The sequence below is a fragment of the Panthera uncia genome (assembly GCF_023721935.1).
Source record: "Panthera uncia isolate 11264 chromosome A1 unlocalized genomic scaffold, Puncia_PCG_1.0 HiC_scaffold_17, whole genome shotgun sequence".
Taxonomy (NCBI): domain Eukaryota; kingdom Metazoa; phylum Chordata; class Mammalia; order Carnivora; family Felidae; genus Panthera; species Panthera uncia.
In genome coordinates this window covers 11158972-11181332 of record NW_026057577.1, presented here as the reverse complement: position 1 = coordinate 11181332, position 22361 = coordinate 11158972, and the positions used below count along the sequence as shown (strand labels likewise).

General features: G+C 42.7%; 1 protein-coding gene across 1 annotated transcript in view; it reads right to left on the bottom strand.

Annotated features, from left to right (window-relative positions):
- Positions 1-16828: 16828 nt before the first annotated feature.
- LVRN (laeverin) overlaps positions 16829-22361 on the bottom strand; it is a 78828-nt gene continuing 73295 nt past the window's right edge. Inside the window, exon 20 of the mRNA XM_049649067.1 lies at positions 16829-22260. Coding sequence (XP_049505024.1) covers positions 22120-22260 — 141 coding nt within the window. The 3' untranslated portion in view covers positions 16829-22119. The remainder of the gene's footprint in view (positions 22261-22361) is intronic.

Sequence of the window (22361 nt, the reverse complement as noted above, 5' to 3'; positions counted from 1 at the left end):
TCTTTCCGTGTAATTGCTTTCCTTTGTAACCTCACAGATCTTATTTCATATGATTAAAAACATCATTCTAGGGGCACCTGGCTGGCTCAGAGGAACATGGTACTCTTGATCTTGGGGTTGTGAGTTCGAGCACCACGCTGGATGCTGAGATTACATAAATAACAACAACAAAATTTTTAAATATAATTTTAAAAAAACATAAAAATTCATCCTAAACAAATGAACATTCTGGGAAATTGTCCATAGATCTAACCCCGTTGGCCGAAAGGGGTCCAGGACACAAAAGTCAGATTTAAAACCCTTGCACAGAGGCAGGAAGACCCACTGCCACCACCTCTGCTGATCCTGGAGTTGAAAAACAACAGCTCCAGGATGTAGAAGAGGCTCATAGGGCTGGAAGCAATGTGGTATGTCCTAGGCTATGGCACTGAATGGAACACAAAGAGAACATCGATTTAACAAACTCTGTGTTCAGTCCTCACATTACATCAAATTGCATATGAAAGACCCAAAATATGATCTAGCCCAAAAAGAAGAGGCTCCCAAGGGAGCAGAGACTCCCAGAGCAGGGGTCCTCCAGGTGTGGCCAAGGATGGGGCTTTGAGCCCGAATGGAAATCAACTGACTCAATTTATTTTTAAATGAGAGAGAGAGGGAGACAGAGAATCCCAAGCAGGCTCTGCACGGTCCACGAGTGCAGAGTCCGATGCAGGGATCGAACTCACAAACTGTGAGATCATGACCCGAGCTAAAATCAAGAGTTGGATGCTGAACCGACCGAGCCACCCAGGCGCGCCCCTAGAACACTGGGTAGTTTAGCGGACATTTTTCTTCATAGCAAGACGGTCTTCCTGGAGAAGGCAGTTCACTGATAGACATGCTGGCATAAGCTCTAATTCACTGTGATCGAGGACCTTGAGAAAACTGGAGTTCTACTGGGTCTTCAGCTCTGGAAGTGGTCTTACACCTTTCTTTACCTAGTGCCTACTGCTCGATACGTACCCCCTGAATATTAGGCTAGTGGATGCCAATTATTAGAGACCTACTAAGCGCCAGGCACTTAGACTACTTCATTCGATTCCACGACTGTGAACTAGATGTTATGTCTATCTTTCAGATGACCAAACTGAGGCCCAGAAAGATCCTTTTGGCCCCACAGGTACAAGTAGGCTACATGAGTCTGAAACCTAGATCTCTTTGGCCCCCAAAACTAAGCTTTTCTCAGGATGTTACACAGCTTTAAGATTTGTTTTATGGGCACCTGGGTGGCTCCGTTGGTCAAGCCTCTGACTCTTGATTTCGGCTCGGGGCATGATCTCGAGAACCTCAAGATCAAGCCTCTTGTTGGGTTCCATGCTGACAGCGTGGAACCTGCTTGGGATGCTCTTTCTCTGCCCCTCCTCTACTCACGCACACTTTCTCTCTCTCTCTCTCAAAATAAATAAATAAACTTAAAAATATGTATTTGTTTTAATGATGACCATCATTTCTACACAGGACATTGCAGAGGGAGGGGATGTTGTTGTCCTTTTCAAAAGAAGGTATGGAGAAGGACTGAGGGAGGATGCACTTTAGATAACCTCAAGTTTGCCCTCACATCTCAAAGGGTGTGCTGGGAAAAGACTTCCACCTGAGGCACATGAGCCACATCTGATTTCAGGATGGGATTCAGAAGTCAGCATAAAAGAAGAAAGCCAGTGGGGTGCCAGGCTGGCTTAGATAGTAGAGCCTATAACTCTTGGTCTCAGGGTCGTGGGTTCAAGCCCCATGTTGGGGGCACAGATTACTTAGAAAAAAGAAGAAAGTCATGTGTAGGCAAAGTTACCTTGAAAACGCCTTCAGAAAATGCTGCATAGAGAATAGCTCTATACAGCCAGACATTTCACCAGCATCAGGATAAATCATTGTTTCTTCTATTGAACATCAAATGAAGTAGTTGGCTTAGGGTAGGAGCCACCATGGATAAATTGTTTACCTTGAAACCTCAGAATCACATCACCTGGCAAGTTGCTGGCTCTATGGAGGCCTTGGGAACTATGTCACCCTAGAAGCAGCCCAGGTCCAGATCATCTTCCTGGTCACTCTGGGGCACTGGTCATAGAGGGGAATGTAGGAAAATGGCTCACACTTGAATCATTCACACTTATTTTTAGGATGCCCCCAGCACCATATAGTTGAATTTTTGAGGGCTTATTATATCCTTTTGTGTTTTGTTTTTTAAATAGGCTTCATGCCTAGCGAGGAGGCTAACACAGGGCTTGAACTCACGACCCTAAGATCAAGACCTGAGCTGAGATCAAGAGTCAGGTGGTTACTGACTGAGCCACTAAGGTGCCCCAAGGGCTGATTATATCTTGCATAAGGTGGAATAAGTACATTTTTTTCTTTTTTTCTTTCAATGTTTATTTATTTTTGAGTGTGGGGGAAGGGGCAGAGAGAGGGGAACAGAGGATCTGAAACACACTCTACGCTGACCGCAGAGAATCCCATGTGGGGCTCGAACTCACAAACTGCGACATCATGACCTGAGCTAAAGTCAGATGCTCAACCAACGGAGCCACTCAGGCGCCCCTATTTTTCCTACTTTTTATCCCGAATGACACTAGCAAATTAGCAAAGCAAGAAAAATGTTCAGTTTATACTCTAGCCCAAAAGTTGACCTCTGCTTTTATTCAGGAGCTGATAAAGCTGTGTAATCTGAGAACTATCTGGAAGACACTCCTCAGAAAATATTTAGAAAAGACACACACCTAGACATCCATAGAGAACATTCAAATGCATAGTGTGGTAGTGAATGGATCGAAAGGTTTTCATTAAAAGCTGCGACTCACAGTAGAGATTCGAGCTATTTTGATCTCATTCTGTCTCCAGCCTTAGTTTCCCATACCTGCTAAAATGATAAGTCACTGAGGTAATTGACAGGTGACGCAGATCCCACCAGGGACACCCTGGTAAAGAGAAACACTGTGCTGGTGATCAATTAAGCCATTTCCCTGCTGCTCCCTCCCAGCTGAGTCAGCTGGTTTCAAAGCCACAAAACTGCACAATAACCTCTAACAAAACCTCGACTGCCATTTGTCCAAAAGTATTCATAGTAACTTGGATCCAAGCCTTTGGGGGTGTTTTTTAGATAAACAATGTGGACACTTTAGAAACAACTTTATTTACAAAATATAAGTATGTATCCTAGTTATATATATATCTTATATATATATTGCTGTAAATATATATATTTTTATAAATATATAGTATACAACTATATATATACTATATATATATATTTTATAAAGATATATAAATAATATAAAATATACATCACACACACATACACACACCCTTCTGTGGCTCAATATAAAATAATGTGAAAACAAATATCATGCTTTTAAAGTAATTTGAAGGGACGGTCACCAGAAATTGACAATGTGACCACAGGGGTGTTAATGCCATTGCCAGAATGTGGTAACCGGGCATCACTCTGTAACTAAACCTCCTGAAAAGCATATCTGGGTCACTTAAAGATCCGCAGCCACAAGGGCCTCTCCAGTCACACCTTAGTTATAACCTGGATCTCCTGAATTACACATTTTCATTCTTCCTTGCAATTTCAAAGACTACAAAAAACAGAAAGCTGTGTGTTTAGCCTGCCCCATCAATGGAAAGGAAAGAAGGAAGACAACTCTTTAATGACGCCAGAAGATTAGGCCATTTTCCACTGTAGGGGGACCTTTGGCATGAACATTATTGCAAGTGAAACGCAATCAAAACCCAGCAGACTCAGGAAAAGCTCTTTACACACACTCCCCCCTCAACTGCCTGCTTGCACCAGGATGAGAGCCAATAACAGAGACTCCCCTTTACCTAAGAAATGTATCTACATAAGAGGGCACTCTGTTTTTCAAACATCCCCTTTCACCTTCCTGCTGAGTTTTCCTCCTGTTCCTATCTTTAGACCCCTAGCCCCTTCTTAGTTCTGCTGAGTTTTCCTCCTGTTCCTATCTTCAGACCCCTAGCCCCTTCTTAGTTCGCGTAAGTGTCCTGTTGCCTTACTGTCTTTGAAATGTCCATGTCCGTGTAGATTCCCCGTATGTACACTATTCAATCTGATTTTCTCCTGTTAATCTGTCTCCTGTCAATTTGATTCTAAGTCCAGTGAGAAAAATCTTGAAGGGCAGAGGAAATTCTTCCTCCCTACCACAGCATTGTCCTGACAGATATACTTCCAACTACTCATCCCACCTTTTAGGGATGGAGGTTCTTCGCTCCAGACCCCCGTAAGTTTCTTTTCTATGCATTTCTTTGCTGCCGTTTTTATTTCAGTCCACACTGTAACAACAGGACCCCAATTTTCTTCCACTCTTAATGACAACACATTAGTATCGCAATATTTATTCAGAGTCAATATCTGGTGGCCTGCTTTAGCCTTGTCTCTCTCTACCAGCCTCAGAGGGAATCAAGTTTATGTGCATCCTCAGAAAAGGAGCATCCTTGAAATGACTGACCTCCCACTCTCCCTCGCTCTCTCCTTCCTAAGGAGAGTCGACGCATCAAGCCCAGCGATGGGGGGTAAAGAGAAAGAGCACATACCTTTCAGTTGGATGAAAACGAAGGAAGGAATAGTGGAAACAAGAGAAAATGTTCTTCCTTGTTTCCTTTGTTTTGCTGAGAAACCGTAGAGCCCTCCAGGGAAAAAGACACAAGGCCTCTAAGGTCCTCCTACAGTTGAACGCTTTTTTAATAATGGTGGAGAGGAGCAGAGGTGGCAAATGGGAAGGGGGGTGGGTGTCAGGGGTGGAGAGTGATCCTTGACTTTCTCTTCCACCGAGACCCTGTTCTAAAATCATACGACATCAGGGAATGAAGGTAAATCTGCTCACCATCTCCCATCGCCCCGAAGCAGTGAGTCTCAAGCTTAAGTTTTGACTTTACTATTGAGTCTCCTATGTTGACTGCAAATGTTCAACAAATGTTAACCCCAGTTGCTCCCAGGCTGTATTTATATTTCAGTGTAAACAGCATACACACCCCCACATAGTATCTCTAAAGTAGAGATACTTTATATACACACACACATATATAGTATCTATAAAGTATAGTTTATATTGTATTATTACGTAATTTATAACTATATTATTATATAATTTAATTATTTTATCATACAATTTATAATTATATTATGTAATGTATAACTACATTAATATTATAGTATTATATTACCACTGTAAAATTATATATTATTTATATATTCTTATTTTTATTATTTGCATTATTTACATTATGTGATATATTATGATTCATATATTCATGTATTATAATATCTTATAATATGATAATCATATTTTATATATTATTCATATTATGTATAATTTGTATATATTATATATTATCTATACATTGTTATTTATATAGTATATATTACAGTATACATAGTGCAGTATATATATATATATATATATATATAAAGTATATATATAGTGTTCTTAAGAAGAACAGGAGAGGAAACAAAATCTTCACTTAGAAAAGGTTATAACCCATCTGGCAATGCTACAAAACCTTAAGGTTGTGCCAGGATTAAGTATATTTGATTTAAACTTTACATCCTTTAAGCAAACTGCTGTATCTTTCAGATTACACAGTAAACCTTGCATATCAAAATTTAAACATATATACATTTAAGCTAAAAACCATTTAGGGAAAAAATTGTGTGGTCCCAAGAGAAAGCCAGGTCATGTTTACAAGTCGTGCCTAAGGTATATATTAATCTCTAAATTACAGCCCTCTAACGATTGTCCTCTGCCACCAGGACTCTGATATTGTGCTGTGAGTCATTAAAACCGCTTCACTGGCAGGTTCATACCCGCCCCGTTCATTTGTGAATTAGAGGGTAAAAAACCACCATTTTATTCCTAATTACTTTTGCTACAAAGAACAAGGGAAAAGAAACAAAATCTTCAGTTATAAGAGCTTGCAATCCATCTGGCAATGATACAATACTTTACGGTGGTGCCAGAATTAAGTATATTTGATCTAAACTTTATATCCGCTAAGCAACTGCTATATTTTTGAGATCACACAGGAAATTTTGCATATAAAAATGTTGCCATCTTGCCATTTAAGGATTGCCAATCCCATCTCGCTGATGAAAGATCCAAAAACCTCAAAGCAGCTAAAAATCCCACCAGGCTTTCCCACAATCACATCTTACAAATATACATTCTTTGGCCAGCATTTGGCTCTGTTCTTACACATTCCACAGGAAAAGGTACTCGTCCCTGATTTTACCACACAAGATGAACACAGAAGGTATGATCACATCAAGGGCCAAACGCAAGGACAGGAATCCTCTTAAAACCAGATGGAGGAAAGCCGTCTAAAGAATGAGGATTTTCACCAACCAAAAGTTCCAACTGAAAACTTAAAAAAAAAAAAAATTAAAGTGCTAAGAAAGAACAGTGTGCCAGGGGATTGAAGATTATTACTTCCTCTTATTGCTTCAACTGAAAAAAGAAAATAAATCATACAAAATAATTATCCTGTACTATTTCCAATTTTCTCAAGCAAAATCTATTAGCTGTTCAAACTCATGGTTTAACTGGCAAATCTTCAGAAGAGTTTTACATCATGTTTTCACAAAGATTAAAATTTAATCTTAAAAGATGGAATAAAAATTAATAATACCTCACTAAATTTGCTATTCCATTTTTTGGAATGGAATATTTGGAATGGAATGGAAAATGCAAATGTATTGCATTTTCTACATAGCTTTTGCTAAGAAACTATGATTTCTTTCATCTTCAGATGTCTTCAGGTTTTCTGGACAATATTTAAAATTGGTAGCTTTTTCAAATGAAGGATTCACGTACTAAAACACTCTTCGGTTCACTTACTAATTCCTGGAGAGTAAAAATCTTTGTGTTGGAGAGCTGTATTAACTTATTTTATCAGTTTGTAGCTAGTTGAATATTAATGTGTAATATACACTGGACGATACAGGGAACATGGCTCTATAAGCTTATTTATCGTGATAACACTTATTATTGCAAAATATTGGAATGCCCATATATGGGCAAGTGGTTGAATAAAGTATGGTATATCCATGTGTACCATAAACATGAGAAGAGAGTAGGAAAGATCCCTATGATGCGATACAGAGTGATCTATAGACTGTATTATTTAATGAAAATAACAGAGTGTGATAGAATATCTACTCTCCGGGTAAGGAAGTATTACTACCCTTCATGTAGGAAAGAAAGGGATCTGTGGGGTGCCTAGGTGACTGGCTCTTGATTTCAGCTCAGGTCATGATCTCACGGTTTCATGAGTTCAAGCCCTGTGTTGGGTTCTGTGCTGACAGCACTGTACCTGCTTGGGATTCTCTCTTCCTTTTTCTCTCTCCCCCCCCCCCGCCCCCCCACTCTCTTTCTCTCTCTCAAAATAAATAAATAAACAATAAAAAAAAAGGAAGAAAGAGATCTGAGACAATCTGTTACTTGTAGTCAAACAATTTCAATAAATTCAGTATGGTGTAAGGTGTTGCTTATGAAATAATCAAAAAGTCACTGGCTCCGAGAGCGGTAAGCATCTAGGGAGGAAATCTGTGGTAGGTAAGTTTCTAGTTTTATCTTCCTAAATGTGTTAGCGTCCTCGTCAGCTACTGGACAAGCTCACGCTGGGCTTATTAACAGTCTAATGAAAGAATCCAACTGAGAATAATCTTCATTGTCTGGGCACTATTGCTGTGGGTTCACTGTGGCTAGTGTTTAAGGTGCTTTTACACTATGAAACTGTAATGAGTTGTACTTTTGAAAAGGCAGGCTTCCTAGCGGGGAATCTCCATGGAAGTCCGATGGTGCATGGAGCTGATAACCCGAGCCAGGAGCCGTGGCTCCAGCTCCAGAGGCGTCCAGGGGCATCTGCTTTTCCAACCATTCACTCAGCAGGCATTGATTACATACCTGTTACCTTCCAGGAACTGTGTGAAAGATAACAAGACAAGTAACACATGGTTCTCTCTCTAAAGAGCTCCTAAGTCTAGAAGGCGATATGTAAATCAAACAGATACAACATATGCATCATAATTGCTCAGGACACTGCCAGGGCCAGGGGATGGGGTAGAGAGACTAGTGGCTTTCCCTGGAAAGGGATATCAAGGAGGGCTCCCGAGAAGAGGTGCCAGTTGAGTTCATTTTGAAAAAAGAATGGAGAAACTAGGTAGAGAGACAGTGGGAAGGGCATTCCAGGTGGATGGAGCTGCTCTAAGCAAGAGCTATAGGTAGGGGAAGTCTACATCTTTCAGAAGGGTCTGCTGGCAGGTGGAGGCGTGGTCCAGGCTACGGTAAGGCTGAGCCACAAGTGCATGGAGATAGCATCTGTGTATTTATAGACTCTACTAAATGCCTTTCCCAGACAACAATAGAGTGGCTGCTGGCAGATGACATGAATGAGGCAAGGGAGAAGAGCGTCAGCAGAGGTATGTAGTTTTGAGAGCTCCAGCATCTCTGTTCTGGAAAACTAGTCAAACTGATTTCACACAATTTGTAACCTGAACAAAGATCAGTAAAAGTTTCTATGGTGTGCAGGCAAACTGCTTTCTTTTGAAAAAGACTGAATTGTTTGGGGCGCCTGGGTGGCTTAGTTCAGCATCTGACTTCTACTCAGCCCACGATCTCCTGGTTTGTGGGTTCGAGCCCCGTGTCGAGCTCTGTGCTGACAGCTCAGAGCCTGCAGCCTGCTTCGGATTCTGTGTGTGCGTGTCTCTCTCTCTCTGCCCCTCCCCCACTCGTGCTCTGTTGCTGTCTCTCAAAAATTAATAAACGTTAAAAATTTTTTTAAAAAAGATTGAATTGTTTTACTATTATTACTATGACACTGATTATTATTACTGTATATTTACTATTGCTATTAGCATAACTATTAAGTAAATATTGCTGTGCTATTTTCAGTTACTAATGTCATAGTAACATTTGTTTCTTCATGAACTACTTCCCAATCTCAGGACACGTTTTGTATTTGCTGTACCTCAATTTGTTTCTGTTGTTCTGTCTTCTAGAAGTGACTTCCCATCATGCCTTAAAAAAACTATAGACAGGTGGTGTGTAAAAAATCTTTAAAGAGGCATCTTTGACCCAGCAATTAACTCTGAGGGACTTCTTCTAAGGAAAGATAAAGCTCTTTGCAAAAATTTAGCATCTTGTTTTAATTGCTAGATTATAGAGTTGCTAAGTTGGGAGAGCAAAAATTTAACGACTTCTTTATTAAACAAAATTATGTAATACAATGTAGCCCTTAAAATGATGCTGTGGAAATGTATTTGTTAACAGGAAGAAATATATACATACGTGAATGTTAAGAAAGCACATTCCAGGGGCGCCTGGGTGACTCAGGGGGTTAGCAGCTGACTCTTGATTTCGGATCAGTTCACGATCTCACATAATCTGACAGTCATGGGATGGAGCCCCGCGTCCGGCTCCACACTGCACATGAAGTCTGCTTAAGATTCTATTTCTCTTCCTCTGCCCTTCCCCACTCCTGTGCACACACACAGTCTCTCTCTCTCTCTCTCTCTCTTTCTAAATAAATAAACATTAAAAAGAAAGACAGAAAGACAGAAAGAGAAAGAAAGAAAGAAAGAAAGAAAGAAAGAAAGAAAGAAAGAAAGAACATTTCAGATGAGAATCTACAGGGTGTATTTTTTCCCCCTAGAGGTATTTTGGTAAATCACATTTTTCTAGGAGCTTAACCATTTTTTCCAAGTTTTCAATGTTATTGACATAAATTTGTTCAAAACATCATTATGTTTTCTGTCAGAAGTATCTGTAGTTATGTTTCCCTTTTTATTCCTAATGCTATCTGTGCCTTCTCTCTTAGACATTTCTCATCCTATCAAAAAAAGCTCTTTTTCTTTCTTTCCTTCTTTCTTTCTTTCTTTCTTTCTTCCATTCCCTCTTTCTTCCTTTCTTTCTTTTTCTTTCTTTCTTTCTCTTCCTTCCATTCATTCATTCATTCTTATATATATATATATATATTTTTTCCATTTCATATATTTGGGTCTCTTTTTGTGTTATTTTTCTTTTGTCTTAAGATGAATGCTCAGCTCATTAGTTTTTATTCCTTTTTTTTTTCTTTTAAAAAACATTTTTTAATGTTTATTTATTTTTGAGGGGGTGGGCAGAGAGAAAGAAAGACACAAAATCTGAAACAGGCTCAAAGCTCTGACCCGTCAGCACAGAGCCCAATGCGGGGCTTGAACCCGTGAACTGTGGGATCATGACCTGAGCTGAAGTTGGACACTTAAATGACTAAGCCACCAGACACCCCTATTCCTTTTTTTCTTCTAATATGAGCATTTGTGGATATAAATCTCATTAGGTCTGCTTCTGTCTGCTCAATTTACTTGTCTCCTTTTACCATATTTGAGTCCTATCTACAATTTGAACTCTTGTTTCAAAGAAGAAATATTTTCCTAATATTTTATTCCATGGAGAAGTTTCTTGGTATTTTCTTCTGCTTTCTGGTATATTTGTTTTCTTATGCATTCTTTATCAGTTATTTGTGATGTTTACCCCAGTGCCTTTGGAAAGGTTCCAGGCTGATTTTCTCTGATTGTCTGGAGACCATGCATGGAGGCCAGGCTTTCTGGGACAGCTATTTGATGACAGATAATGGGAAAAGGGACTGGGGAGGTGAACCGGGGAGAGCAGAGATATGTTGACTTGGAAAGTTTCCCACCAACCCCCTGCTCTGGGTGTAAGCCTCCACATGTGCTCTTGGCTTACAATCAAGCCTGGAAGGCCCTCTGGTCCTTTCACTGACGGAGGCCAGGACGTGCAGGGCTGGCTGCCCCACCCCCACCCCCTACCACTCCAGTAGCAAGGTGGCTTGTCTGTGCATGTCCCCATTCTGTTCCATTTTCTGTCTTTCCAGGATGTCTCTCAGGCCCCAGGGTTGCTCTGGAAGCCTGAGGCTTGCAGTTTCAAGGATTTCTGGTTTCCGTCAGCGTGCATGATGTAAATTGGAAGGCTGCATATCGTTAAAGATCCACAGGGCCAAGTTTGCTGTCCGATTTCTTTCACAACTGGGTCCAAATTTTGCTTTATTTAGCAGTCATTATTCGTGGACTGTGGTTTTCTGACCGCGCTCTGTTCCTAGGTCCGCCGAATAGTGATTTTTCATGTCTGTTTAATACCTCCCATACCTACAAAGCCATCTTCTGACTCGAACCTGGTGTCTCTGCCTTCAGTCCTTCACGTCCTCACACATCACGACCACAGTGACATTCTCCTAAAATGGATTCCATTGTGTCGTTTTCCCCTTCCAACACCTTAGTGATGCTGTGTGATCCTTGGCCCGTATTTCAGGCCATCCGTGACATGACCTACATCTACTTTCCCAGCTCACTGTCATCGCAGCCTTCCCTCAAACCTGACTTCCATTAGCCATTCCTAAATGCAAGGAACGTTCCCACCTTCAGGACCCACTTATGTGTTCCACACAGTCCCTTTGCCCAATTAGGATAAGCTCCCTGCTTCCGTGTTTCCAAGTCTGTATTTATAGTTGCTTCTGTACACACTTACGTCCCCTCCTGGCCTTCTCTCACTTCAAAGCAGCATCTGTAAGGCCTCCTGGTTCTAGAACACGTGTCTCAGTGACTAGCACATTGGGGCTCACGACATATCCACTAAGAGAAAAGCGGGATGCCACATTTACCACTGGAAATAGTAACTTGGGGATCTGTTTCCTGTGATTCTGAGCACTGTAGGGCACTCTTCTAGGATCTCACCCAGTCCCCTAACCCTACCTCTATCCTGCCTGCCTGTTAAATTGGAACATAAGATTCCTGCCTTGCGTAGCAAAAGTAAATTACACAACCGTCCCTCCCCATGAATCTTAGATCTGCAATGTGTCTTCTCCTTTTACTACTGACACAACCTAAACTAATGCAGTGTTGATCTCAAATTTGTGTTTAAAAAAAACCACAAGGGGTGCCTGGGTGGCTCAGTCAGTTGAGGGTCCCACTCTCGATTTCGACTCAGGTCACGATCCCAGGGCTGGGGATTCCTCCTTAGGATTCTCTCACTCTCCTCCTCTGCCCCTTTACCCTGGTCTCTCTCTCTCTTTCTTTCTCTCTCCCTCTCTAAATTAAAATTAAAATTAAAAAAACACAAGCCAAAACCAAAAGACAACATATTCCTGTGTGCATGTACAAGGAACTGTCATTAAGAATAGTAGGTATCTTTGTATTTTTGTTTTACCCTTCATTATCCCCTACACTTACATGTTTCCTAGACTAACCATCTATTTTACAGTTTTTAAAATTAGTAATAAATATTTTGAAACCTAGGTCTGAGAATAAACGCAATTTCTCAGAGTATGTGCAAAATAAATATGCCCAGCAGATGGCGCAAAACCTCAATCCAGAGAGAAAATCTTAAGGAACGCCATGTGGAGGGCACGTTTCTTACCGGCCAAGCATCAGTAAATGGACTGCTGCTCCAGAATTTTCATGCCCACCAAATATCATTTGTTTGACCTCTTCTACAGCCATAGGTGAGTTATGTCAGAGGTAAGCGACGGGCGTCTGAGGAGGGCATGTGTGGGACCTACAGAGGCTGCAGAACAACATGATTTGTCTAGAAGGTTCTTGAGGAGCAAACAAGCTAGATGTCTATGTGATGTCGCACCTGGAAAGGGCTTTGGAGATCACGGAGTCCATCAGTTTTCAAACGTCATTTTTTAGATTTTCCTCTAAATCAACCCCAACGCGTGAAACCCACAAAACCAGAGGTATCTCAAGTGAAATGGAGTTTGGGAACAAGAATCCTTTTGGGCTTCCCTTTGCCTGAGTCCTCCCCTGCCCCCCATTGGTGGCCGACATAATCAAGGAATTGGAGGTGCTTAATCAACATCTATAGAATCCATAGCATACTTCCAAGAAATGCTAGAGAAAATCAATAATGCACTTTGCATTACTTTCAAGTTACCAAGGAAAAGGATTGCTCAGAGGAAGAGAGTTTCCAATTTCAAATGGAAAAAAATACATAAAAAGATGAAAATCATTAATTGCTTTCAAAGGAAAAAATCACTAAGGACAGTCAAAATGCACCAATAAATTCAGCACTTTTTCACAAATTTGACATCTGCATTTGGAATTCATATTAAATTAAATTTCTGGGATTTTTAACTTTGGAGTCACTTAAAGCCTTTAAAAAATTTTTTTTAACATTTATGTATTTTTGAGAGAGAGAGTGCAAGCAGGGGAGAGGCAGACACAGAATCTGAAGCAGGCTCCAGGCTCCGAGCTGTCAGCACAGAGCCCGACGCGGGTCAAACCCACGAGCCATGAGATCATGACCTGAGCATCATGACCTGAGCCGAAGTCGGACGCTTAACCGACTGAGCCACCCAGGCGTCCCTCACTTAAATCCTTTTTATGGCCATATGTGGTTTATGAAACCAGTAGGAATGGAGTGTTACCACTAAAGCTAGCTTTCAGGAGTAGCATAAGCATATCTGTGAGTCACATTTACATGAATAAAGTTTATTTCTATCAATAAAGTATCCTTAGGCTATACTTTCTATATAATCCATAGGTTTTAAATGTAATTATAAACCATAGCAATTAATGATTTGACAACGTGAAGCTAGTTATTTTAGAACTTTGGCCATTCCTTAAAAATCTATGTAAATAGTGTTTGCAAAGTAGATCCAATAACCTCTTTAAATGCATTTACCCTAAAGTTTCTTTTCAATACAGGTCCAAATCTAATGTTCTTATACAAATCATTCTTAGAAAGTTTTCTTTTGTTCTGAAGGCTGTGCCTGCATGAAGCATTGCCTGTTTTTCCAAGAGCTGCTTACTTGAGGGGCAGCTGGATGCCTCGGTTAACCATCTGACTCCTGGTTTCAGCTCGGGTCATGCATGATCTTGCTGTTGGTAAGTTCGAACCCTGCATCGGCTCTGCGCTGACAGCTCAGAGCCTGGAGCCTGCTTGGGATTCTCTGTCTCCCTCTCTCTCTCTCTCTCTCTCTCTCTCTCTGCCCCTCCCACACTGTGCTGTCTGTGTCTCTCTCAAAATAAATAAACTTGAAAAAAAAAAAAAAAGCTGGCCCACTCTCTAGTTCTGGCCCATAGTAAGTGTGTGTGATTCCTATAAGAGCATCTTCACCGTGTCCTGAATTGATAGATCAAAGAAAATGCCACAGTAAATGAGGTTTGGCAGTACACAGCATGTGTTAAATTCTGGCTTCTGCGTCTGTTGCCCCGTGTGTTGAAATTGGAACAATTACACTGACCTGAGTTGGTAAGGAGGCCACCGTCTCTCAGTCCCAAATCCACCTTGTTCTCTGCTGTAGCGAGGGCAGGACCCGGCTCTGCAAACCGAATCTGGGCTGTGCCAGCCCTGCCAGCAGGGGGCGCTGAGGCTCACGGAAAAGCTGGGGTGGGGCGAAGGGGCTTGCTCCTTCCTCTTTGCTTCCGGCTCTGCCATCATCACCCCAGCAATGACCCTTTCTCCTGAGGGTGGTTGTTGGATTCCAGTTCCTGGGATATTCCCCCTGGTCTCCGAGACCGAGCCTGGTGTGTCGCCTCAGAGTGCCAGAGGCCCCGTCCTCAAGGTCTGGGTCCCCGCCCTGCCCGCCCTTTCTCTGAGCTTCTGAGGCAGCAGCACCTGCCTCTAGGTTCTGCATAAGCTCACCTCTTCCCCTTGTTACTCCTGCCCGGGAGGTGCTAGCCGTTTCTTGCAGGTTTTTTCACCTCCCTTGAGGTTATCTCATTGTTACTCTTTTAACCCTTCAGTTTCTTATATACTATTTATTGATTTACTATTTTATTTTTAAAGATTTATTTTTGAGAGAGAGTGAACACGCATGCACCAGTGGGGGAGGGGACAGGATCTGAAGCCGGCTCTGCGCTGTCAGCAGACAGCCCCACGTGGGGCTCGAACTCACGAACCTTGAGATCATGACCTGAGTTGAAGTCAAACGCCCAACCGACTGGGCCACCCAGATGCACCAGTTTATTTTTTATTTTAGGGAGAGGGACAGCATGAGAAGGGGAGAGGGGCATGGGGAGAGAGAGAGAGGATCTTAACAATCTCTTAAGAAATTCTCTTCGGAGGGGCACCTGGGTGGCTCAGCCGGTTAAGCGTCCCACTTCCGACCAGGTCATGATCTCACGGTTGGTGGATTCAAGCCCCATATCAGACTCTGTGCTGACAGCTCAGAGCCTGGAGCCTGCTTGGGATTCTGTGTCTCCCTCTCTCTCTGCCCCTCCCCCACTCACCCCTCTGTCTTTCAAAAATGAATAAACGTTTAAAAAAATGAAGAAAAAGAGAAAGAGAGAAATTCTCTTCAGAGAACGGATCCCATGACTCTGGGACCATGACCTGAGCCAAAATCAAAAGTGAGACACTCACCAACTGAGCCCCCCCCCCCCCCCCCCGGGCTCCTCTATACCATTTTATTTTATTTTTTTTTTTTATGGTAAGTTCTCTCAGTCCAAAAAAAGCAGATCTGGTTTCTGTTTTCCTGACTGAGGCCTGAGGGACGGCAGCAGACTCCCAGAAAATAGACTCTCAAGGTGGGATTCTGATCACGCCCCTGGCCTTGGACGCAGCGCTGACACCGCCCATCGATCAGGTTAATTACAAGGGAGTACTTAGCGAACAAGCACCTTCAAGGCCCCAGCGGCTGCTGTTTAGCCACTGGGAGGAGGTGGGACAACGTGGCCATTTGTGAGTGTGCTGGGCACTTACAGGAAGCAAATGACCAGCTCAAGTCCTAGTCATTGAACCAGAGATCTTCAAAGGGAGTTCTAAAATAAGCTCTTTTTTTTAATTAAAAAATTTTTTAAGTGTTTTTATTTTTTCACTTTTTAATGTTTACTCATTTTTGAGAGACAGAGAAAACCAGAGCATGAATGGGGAAGGGGCAAGAGAGGGAGACACAGAATCAGAAGCAGGCTCTAGGCTCTGAGCTGTCAGCATGGAGCCCGACTCGGGGCTCGAACTCACAGACTGCGAGATCATGACCTGAACCGAAGTGGGATGCTTAACTGCCTGAGCCACCCAGGCGCCCCACTCTGTACCTATTTATAAAAAGAGTGTATTTTCTGTAAAATCAGGGGGTGTGTTGGTGCGGGGGCAGGGAGAACACCAACCTTATGGAAGAAATCTGTCCCCCCCCCCCCCCCTAGCTTTCACGGAAGCTCCTAAGACTGAAGCCACCATCTGGCACTGGTGATTCGGAAGGCCTTCTGCTCACTGTTGAAGTCCAAGAAACGCCTTCTGGAAGAAACCATACCTATCCTCTGTCACGGGGCATTCTTAGGACAATCTCCTAAATGAGGCCTCAGACCCACGGCCTCACTAAGGACTGGTTCGCATGAATTGGTGAAATTATCAGACTGTGTTGATCCCATGTAAGAGATGCTAGTGTTGAGGCACCATTATGACCCAGGCACCCCTTGAATAACACTTTTTCAGAGAGAGGGAGGGGGAGAGAGACGGAGAGAGAGAGAGAGAGAGAGAGAGAGAATCCAAGCAGGCTCCATGCTCATCACCAAGCCCGACACAGGGCTTGATCCCAAGACCCTGGGATCACACTGACCTGAAACTAAGAGTCAGACACCCAACCAACTGAGTCACACTGGTGCCCAATAATTTTTTATTTTAAGTTTTTAGTCCCTCTAGGACTAAAATTTCCTCTAGGAAAATATTGGCTGAAACAAGACATTAGGTTTCTTGGGACAACTTAAGTTTTTCCTTTGTGTTAACTGAAATGTTTAACAGATAAACTTGAGGACTGTGAGTGGCTGTTACCATGCCTGAAAGACAAAAATGGTTTGAAAGAAAAATATATTACAGTTTTACTAAAAAATAACATTTATTTTTAAATTTATTTAATCACACATTTATAGAAAAATTGGAATTACAATACAAAAATATTTTTTCCTGAATCGTTAAGAGTAAGTTGTCACTGGATGCCCCATTCACCCCTTGATGTGTATTTCCTACAACCAGGGATATTTTCTACCTAATACAACACACCTGTCAGAGTCAGAAAATTAATGTGGATACATTTCTAGTATCTAATCCTCAGACTTCATTCAAATATTTCCAGTTGTCCCAGTAATGTTCTTCATAGCAAAAGGATCCAGTTCAGAATCACATTATACTTTGTTGTCATGTATCTTTAATTCCCTTCAGTCTAAGATGGTCCTCTATCCTCTGTCTTTCCTTTACTTCTGTGACCTTGAGGCTTTTGAAGACTGCTTTCTGGCATGTACCTTAATTTGGGTTTGTCCGATGTTTCCTCATGGTTAGATTCATGTCATGGAGGTTTGTCAAGGATATAACAAAAGTGTCATCTCGGCTTTTTAAATGGAGCAATTTTTTTTTTAATTAATTCCACTGGGATGATGTTCACATTCACGGGTAGAGTGAGGGGATGTCTGCCAGGTGATAATTGTAAATTACTCACTTTCCCTTTGTAATTTATTCGTGTTTTATGGTAAGTCACCTTGAAATTGTGTATATATCCTTTTCCTCATCAACATTTCAATTATTCATTAGACAGAGAACTATAGATTCATGAGTCCCTATTTGGTTACTTGCTGTCTTTATTATGATGCTCAAATTTTCCCAGATCGGACGAAAAGGGAGGTGCTTCAAGCTGGCTTAAGTATCAATGTTCCCATCATTCTTTGAACACTTCCTTGTCTTTCGGTACAAAAAGACGTTCCGTCTCAAATTGTCCCTTTCCCATGAAAGCCCTGAAATCAGCCATTTCTCTGTGGAGCCCTGGTTTGCATAGTAGACCATGGTGTTTAGAAGCCAAGATCTGGGCACTAGCTGTGTTCGTTGTTGGTAGGGTGTGGCTGCTCCCAGGCCCTCTCTGCTGAGAAGGTAGGATTGACGTTGACATGTATATCTATATCCGTATCTGTATACGTATCTGTACCTACACATCTGTTCGTCTACAGAAGGGGCAAGATGCGTCTACACACATTTACATGTCTATGCAGGACTGTATCCATATACTGAAAACTGTGAGGACTGTTCACATCCATACCTCCAACTCCAATCCAACGACAAAAGGTCCCTTCTAGGTTTCCCTTTTTGAATGTTTGCTATGCTCTTCTCCAACCGTGAGAAACCTGGGTCCTATTATCATTTATGTATCTTTGGATATGATTCACTCATCTGTGGTCACCAAGCTCCCATCACTGTCCTCCCCCCACCCCACGTGATGCCCTCCTCACCATCCTCAGGCTCCCTTACCTCATGCTGAGTCACTGCCCTGGCTCTGAAAGTCCCCTTCACTCCACTAGGGCTTGGACTCCCCATTCTCACCCTGTTTGGGCTCCGACTGCCCATGCTAGGTGGACCCCTGCTAGATGTCCACCTTACCCTCTTTGGCTCGGACTCTCCATGTTGTAAGCCCCCTCCCTGCCCCGTGTGCATGTCCTACTCACCTTCCTGGGCTCTGCCATCCTGTACCAAGCTGCTCCCCACTGTACAGACTCCCCCATCGCCCATCCAAACTCCCCCACCCACTCCAGGTCATGGGTCTCCCCGGCCCCACCCCTGACTCCCCCTCATAAAGAGGCCTGCCTTGCTCTGCCTCACCTTAAGGACCAACCTGTTTATGAAGGAGGAGAAGAGGAAAAGTCCACATGACTCTTAGATACGTGTGTTGTAAGGAATATCTTTGCTGAATGTTGTTGGATTCCAGAGAAGAGCGGGCCAAAAGCAATATTTACATGGTCTCGAATGCTGATTCCTGCTCCTCCGCGTGAGGGAGGCAGTTCTATTTACTGTGAACCCCATTAAGGCTTTGCTCTGGCCATGTTAATCCTGCTAGAGTTTGGATGGAAAAAAGATAGCATTTGTTGAAGCAAACAGAAAAAGCAATCGAGCAGGCTTCCCTTTTAAAGCTCATCTCAGGGAGCCTGGTGGCTCAGTTAGTTAAGCCTCTGACTTTGGCTCAGGTCATGATCTTGCAGTTTGTGAATTCGAGCCACGCATCCGGCTCTGTGCTGACAGCTCGGAGCCAGGAGCCTGCTTCAGATTCTGTGTCTGCCTCTCTCTGCTCCTCCCCTGCTCATGCTCTGTGTCTCTCTCTCTCAAAAATAAATAAACACTAAAAAAATTAAAAACAAAATAAAGCTCATTTCTCTCCTTCATTCATTCCTCAGAATAAACTGCAGTACAGCTTGACCCCAGAGCTCTAAATTACAGATGATCTCCAGTCCTCAAGACCAAGGCATCTGTTCTTTCCTTTAAAGTCAGCGATGGGAAGTCACTGAGTGGGTTGATCAGGAAAGAAGCAGAAGATTGTAAGGAAAACTTTTCATTTCTAGTTACCAAATGGAAAACAGTCACGACCACATTGTACATCTTATAAATTTTTTTTTTTATAAGGTGAACAGTACAGAGCAAACTGGGTAAACTGGATGGCTTGGAGAAGTGTTTTTATAGGTGGGGCACTAATAGGTAAGCTGGGTTATTGGTGAATGGAGTATTTATGCCCTTTACACAAATCTACATCAGTATCCCTCCCTGACTTCTTGCTATCTCAGTAGTGACTCAATAATTACTTCACTTTATACCGAGGGTAAGTACAATATAATAAAATGCAATGCCTATCTGGAATAACTGTCTTCATCCAGGTAAGACAAATGTATATTACTCAGAATTCTTTTTCATATTCAGAGGAAGGACTATTAACCAATCAGGTGGGCATTTGATAAGCTCTTTTTAAAAAAAAAATTTAGTGTTTATTTATTTTTGAGAGAGACAGAGTGTGAGCAGGGGAGGGGCAGAGACAGAGGGAGACACAGAATCTGAAGCAGGCTCCAAGCTCTGAGCTGTCAGCACAGACCCTGATGCGGGGCTCAAACCCACAAACCGTGAGTGAGATCATGACCTGAGCCGAAGTCGGACACTTAACCGACTGAGCCACCCAGGTGCCCCATAAGCTCTTTAAGTGCTTTTTATTTACTACAAAAGCTAAGATGTAACTGGATTTTGACTTTCAACAGATAGCTAGAGAGTGGCACTTGGGCACTCCTCTGGTGGGATCAGGCAGTCCTCGGCGGTGTCACCCACACCTGGTGACCAGTGTCAGAGCCTGACATCCAGCACACTTGGATGGAGAGCACAGCGGGGTAGCAAGACCAAGGTCACAGGAGGGGCAGACAGCCAGGCAGAAGGCAGGCAGAGGTTGCTGGAAAGGGAGAAGGGAGCCCAAGAGGGATAAGGAGGGAGAGGAAGAGGAGGAAGAGGAACGTGGAAGAAAAGACACAGGTGACATGGTTATTGGAAATGGGGACCGTCATCAGAGGAAATATAGGAAATAGAGAACGGATGGTCTAGAAAATACCGGGAGATACCTCACACATAATGACTTGGATGCACGGTGATATTCTATTGCTTACATTTAAAATTTCTTTTTCTTTTAATTTTTTTTCATCTTTATTTTTGAGAGAGAGAGACAGAGCATGAGTGGAGAAGGGGCAGAGAGAGGGGGAGACACCGGATCTGAAGCAGGCTCCAGGCTCTGAGCTGTCAGCACAGAGCCCAACACACGGCTCGAAACCAGGGACCGTGAGATCACGACCCGAGGCAAAGTCGGACACTTAACCAACTGAACCACCCAGGCACCCCTGTTTTAAATTTGTAAATTTGGAGAAGAAGACTCTGACCTATGACCCATGGTCAAGTCTGGGGGGTGGGTGGTGCTTTGGTTGGTTTTCATGGCCACATCCACTCACTCAGGGAGCCTCTTTGTGTGAGACAAATACAAAACCAAACTTTGGTTCTGCTTCTTCACTTGCGACTACATTGACTTACTCCAGCAAGAGGGAAAAACTTGAGATCACGTTGCCTTGAGTTTATACAACATCTTTAAGGCATTTAACTGGCATATTTCTTAATGTTTACATCACTCTGAGGTAGATCAGAGATCTGTGGTTTTACCCCCATTCAACAAAAACAAAATCAGCGTGAAAACACAGAATTAAATCACACAAAGTCTAGAGCAGGATGCCTTGCTTTAGCGGTCCCGATTTAATCCTGTGTAACGAAACTAAGCTAATTCCATACAACGTAACTGATGAACGCCTTTAAAGTTCTCCAAACTACAAACAGGTTCGATTTGGCCAGATGAAACCGTGTTTCAAACTTAGTCCCCTGAGGGCTTGGCTGTAAAGATTATGTTCTGGTTAGCATGTTGGCCTTTTAGCTCTATTTCTCTGTATTTGGCCACTTCCCTGGGGCTGAAGATCTGCCCCTAATTGCTACTGTCTGTTGACAGCATTATTTTTGCACAGAGACTTTGGCCAAATGAGCGTCTGGCCCACAGGTGGGTACGCAGTCTCCAGCTTCAGAGCAAAGCCTTCCTCTCATTCCGGCCTCCACGACAGCAATCCCAAGGGCACTTTGTGGATCCTTCGATCCTGGCTCTTTTCGTGAGACAATAAAGGCTCGGTAGCCTGTAAACTGTGACACAGGCAACGGGCACTGTGGGGAGAGAGAAACAGGCAGACACATCGCTTGCCTTTAGGGCACTTAACATGGCTCATAAAATGACCTATTTCTTCTTTTTAAAATTTGCTTTCCTTGGCTTTTCTGCGTTCTAGGGACTATTAATTTTTCTGGTTTCTGTTCCTTTACACTGCTGTGTTATTTGCTCATTACACTTTTAAATACTGCACTAAATAAACCCCAGAGTATTGCAAATCCGTATTTCCCTCAGAAAAGAATGTGCGCTGTTGGCCAAGGATTTAACATCCCACTGACTTTCACAACAGAACAAGCAAGACTCTTCTAAGGTGAATTTGTTTTCACAAGGCAGTTAAAGTAAATTCTGTGGTTTTGTAGCCCAACATGAAATCTCCCCCCGGAACGGAGCAGCGCTGGCAAAACCCTCAGCCATCACTGAGCCTGAGGGCCGAACGTGACAATATGGGAAGGACGGGAAGGACTCCCAGGAGCAAATGTGACAGACACACGAATGACAGAACATGAGGTTTTCCAGACTCACAAAGTATTGGAGGACAAAACTCTGCACAAAGTACATTATGACGGGCCTAGAGGGGTGCCGGAAGTGGCCGCCGCTCAGTTACGTGTTTTTCCGTAGCCACGCTGTCATCCTGGCATTGCGCTTTTTGTTTTCCACATTTTTGTTCTTTATTGTCTGTAATTTGGCACGAATTGTGAGCTTCTGGTGCTCTTCCAACATGTTGCCGAAAAACTGCTGCAGCTTGAAGGACAAAGGGAAGGCCGGTCAGTGCAAACTCAGGTCTCGTTTAGCCAGAAGAAGGCCAAGTTCATGCTCAGTAACAACAGGCTTGCAAATGGCCG